We start from the raw sequence: 2,738 nt of genomic DNA, 5'->3' as shown, positions 1-2,738 counted from the left end.
CGCTCAAAGGTCCGTGGTTCTCATAGGGGTCTAATTGGCCAATATTAGGATATATTGGCCGATGTCAGAGTATGTTGGCTAATGTTAGGGTATGTTAGCTGATATCGGTTTTGCAGGCAACAGGATAGTACCAGCCATATGTCAAGTGGTGACCCGTGACAGATGTAAACCTTGCCTTTTAGAATCAGTATAGGTAGTAAATGATAGCCACTGGCCCTGACTGCTTCTATCACTGTAGCCTATTCACAATTGATTAATTATTTCCTACTTCGTTTTAGCCACTCTATTGCCCTTGTTCCCCTGTCCCCTTAAGTTCATATCTTACTGACCTTCAAGACCTTCATCGGTGCGAGTGCGACTAAAACTTGATCTTCTCGCGCGAATAGCAATATTATATTCAGGTCCACTAGGTCCAGCTTTTATAGGGCTACTTGAAACAGGTACTGATATTTCCTCAGCCTTCTTAGATTCTTCTCTCATTCTTCTAGTAATTGACCTTGTTATTCTTCCTTGAGGTAGTTTTATGTCTTTTAACACTACCGCTGGTGACTGCATCGTCACTGGAGATGTTTTTGTTGACTTTCCCGTGAATAGTTCTATATGACTAGTATCCGCTTTAGTAAGATCTTCTCTCTTGGACTTTCTCCATGTTGCTCGGCCTGGCTCTGGTTCGCTGTTCTCAGCAGAACATGATCGGATTTCTGCTGACAAGTTTGGTTTCCCTTTAGCTTCTCGTGCCAGTGGGTTTGTCAAACAGTGCTCAGATGGCCCATTTTCTTTAGGAGGGCTTTCTGTTCTCCTTGACTTTGTTTTTGCCCATGTTGCTCTGGTCGAAACGCGTTCGGTAGGATCAGCTTGTTTATCTCCCGCTCCTTGCGGCTCATTTACGTCTCTCAGATTTTTCCCGGTCTCTCGCATTTGTGCCAATTCAAAAATACCGGATCTTGAACTTTTCTTTCGCTTCGTTACATCTTCTGTAGGCGTCGGGGTGTTCTCAAGATTTATCTCCTCATTAGGGTTAGAATTTGGGAGAGCAACGCTACTCCGCCTAGATCCAATGCTGTCGCCATTAGGTGGGTTTAAATATTGTTTTTTCATACTCGATCTTTGACCATATATCGAGCCATCGTTAACAATCTCCAATTCAGGCATGGATGACTCTTCTAGCTGTGTGATTTTCCCCGTCGTCTTGCTTGGCTTGGACTGGATATCCTTACTATCTATTTTTAAATTGGATGGATCCTTTAGCTGACTTGCTGTTTTAATACTGGATCTTAATACTCTCTTAGTGGAAGACGCAGTTTCAGATAGCACTGAAGTTTTTGGTGCATCAGGATGCGTCTCTCTGCGTACAACGAGATTGTCTTGAACTTTATCACTCTCGAGGGTGCTATCTATTGGGAATTTGGTATTGGGATACTGTGATTGTTCTTCTTTTTTCGTACTCGATCTTAAGAATCTCCTAAAAGTAAACTTAGTATGTTCTGTCTCAACAACAACTGGTGCTTTCGTCACACTAGGATGAGACTCTTTGGGTATAAGAGGTATAATCTGTACTGCATCACTCTCAAATGCGTTTATTGTACTTTTCGGCTTTGATGTGTTCGATTTTTGGAATTTCTTGGTTCGAGCTCTAGGTTTTTTTGCAGGCGCGGCATGATGACTTAATTCATCCACAGAGCCTGACGATCTGAGCTTCTTTTGAACTAAGTGATCCTGATGATAAAGAGAATTTCTCTTTCGAGTCTGGCCCGTGCTTAAAGCTGCCTTGTCATCGGCTGAAATATGCTTATGGGTATCGATTATGATCTCTTGCGGTGCATTTTTGTGTTCAATTTTTCCAGTTGACTCTAAACTTTTTTCATTCCATTCATTGATCCGAGCGCTGAACCGGGTTGCTTCTTCTGAAGACGTGTGTAGATTTTTACTGATTTGGACGGGGTAACTATCAGGGACGGCCCCAATCACTAGTTGTGTATCAGAATCCTGTGATTTTCCTCCCTTTTCCGTACAAGATCTTAATGATCTCCTAAAGGTAAAATTATAAGGTTCTGTGTCAGAAACTCCTAAATGTTTCAACACTACTGGCTGCGTCTCTTCAGGCATATTAACTGCATGACTCTCAAATGTGCTTCGTCCATTGCTTGACTTTGATCTCATTGTTCCTTGAAATTTCTCCGCTCTAGTTTTAGGTTTTCTTGCGGGGACAGATTGACGACTGAATTCGTCTCGTCTTAACCTCTTTTGGATTAAGTGATCCGGATTATTAAGCAAGTTTCTTTTTTGAGTCTGTTTTATATCTGAGACTGCTTCACCTTTGGTCACAGTATCTTCCTTAAATATAAAGGGTAGGCTTTCAGTATCATGCTGTTTAGCGTTTCCTTTATCGAGTCCTTTAACTTGTATGACAGGTAGGCTTTCAGTATTATCCTGTTTAGCTTTTCCTTTATCCTCTGCTGTGGTGTTAGAGCTTGGCTCTATGGGCTCCATTTTAGTGTTTAAGGTAATTCCACCCTTTTTAATACTAGACCTTGTTACTACGTTAGGCTTAGTACTAGTACTAGCTATAGGTAGCTGCTCTTCTAGCTTGGGTGGCTTCACTGCTGTCCTTGTGGTGGAATTTGCTCCCATAATATTATATTCTTGAGCTTCTTGTGACCATGCCTCTTCTGGTTCCTTACTTATGTCTGAGGCTGCTTCACCTTTGGTTGCAGTATCTTCCTTAAATATAAAGGGTA

The 2,738-nt window shown here is 41.7% G+C and overlaps 1 protein-coding gene across 1 annotated transcript; it reads right to left on the bottom strand.

The window, feature by feature from the left end:
* Nucleotides 1–321: 321 nt before the first annotated feature.
* On the bottom strand, nucleotides 322–1,152 carry PV09_09748 (uncharacterized protein; the record flags this gene model as incomplete). Its single annotated transcript, XM_016363868.1, has 1 exon — nucleotides 322–1,152. One exon carries the CDS (start codon nucleotides 1,150–1,152, stop codon nucleotides 322–324), a length of 831 nt encoding a protein of 276 aa, XP_016208303.1.
* Between the last annotated feature and the right edge of the window lie 1,586 nt (nucleotides 1,153–2,738).

This window comes from Verruconis gallopava, assembly GCF_000836295.1.
Source record: "Verruconis gallopava strain CBS 43764 unplaced genomic scaffold supercont1.160, whole genome shotgun sequence".
NCBI lineage: Eukaryota > Fungi > Ascomycota > Dothideomycetes > Venturiales > Sympoventuriaceae > Verruconis > Verruconis gallopava.
Note: the sequence above shows the minus strand (reverse complement) of the source record. Positions and strands in the feature narration are given on the sequence as shown.